Source organism: Hippocampus comes, unplaced genomic scaffold (assembly GCF_001891065.2).
Source record: "Hippocampus comes isolate QL1 unplaced genomic scaffold, H_comes_QL1_v1.1 scaffold3226, whole genome shotgun sequence".
In the NCBI taxonomy this organism is placed as follows: Eukaryota; Metazoa; Chordata; class Actinopteri; order Syngnathiformes; family Syngnathidae; genus Hippocampus; species Hippocampus comes.
Window position 1 is genome coordinate 1 of NW_017804951.1, and position 606 is coordinate 606.

A 606-nucleotide genomic window follows, 5' to 3' on the forward strand; every position below is an offset into this window, starting at 1 on the left:
CTTTTTTTTCAATTTGTCCTTGCCTAGATCAAGTTATTCACTGGGTCTAAACTTCATAGAGGAGAGAAAAACAAATTTTCTTTCTTGTTTCTAGTGTGAAGCAAGAATGCCCGCTGTCTCAATGCATCGTGGCACCAATGGTGGCACTTAATCCTGGCCTTCCGGCCAACATGACCACTCGAGAGCTACCCTCGGTCTTGCCCTCCTTCTCGCCTGCCAAGGCCCTGCTGCAGTTTACCAAACCACTGCAACCATCCAACACTGTCTCCGTGGTCGTATTCCATTCACGAGCTGACGGTAAATCTCTGCATCAGGCTGACCTGCGGCAAGAAATATTCATGCTATATTTACGCCATGGCCGATGCTTTTTCTTTAAGTTCATGTCGTGTCTCTTCTTGGTGGTTTGTCTTCCAGCTGAAAAGGCCTTGGCAGGCACGCTCAAAATCGAGAAATTCTCAATCTCCAAATGCTACCTGGTGAATTTTGATTCTCATGGACGTTCTCCTGAGTTTATGGGAGTGTCTCAGCATGACGTCACCGCATGGCTGTTATGTTGTGCTTTCCAGACGACAGACAAAGAGGCGCCAGGTCTGATCCAAATGGAGA

General features: G+C 47.4%; 1 protein-coding gene across 1 annotated transcript in view; it reads left to right on the forward strand.

Moving 5' to 3' along the window:
• Positions 1–170: 170 nt before the first annotated feature.
• The window catches only part of LOC109525645 (N-acetylglucosamine-1-phosphotransferase subunits alpha/beta-like), a gene marked incomplete at its 3' end in the record, with an annotated part of 1,978 nt that continues 1,542 nt past the window's right edge, over positions 171–606 (forward strand). The window contains exons 1-2 of the mRNA XM_019886330.1: positions 171–297; positions 415–476. Of these exons, the coding sequence (XP_019741889.1) occupies positions 171–297; positions 415–476 (189 nt within the window). The remainder of the gene's footprint in view (positions 298–414; positions 477–606) is intronic.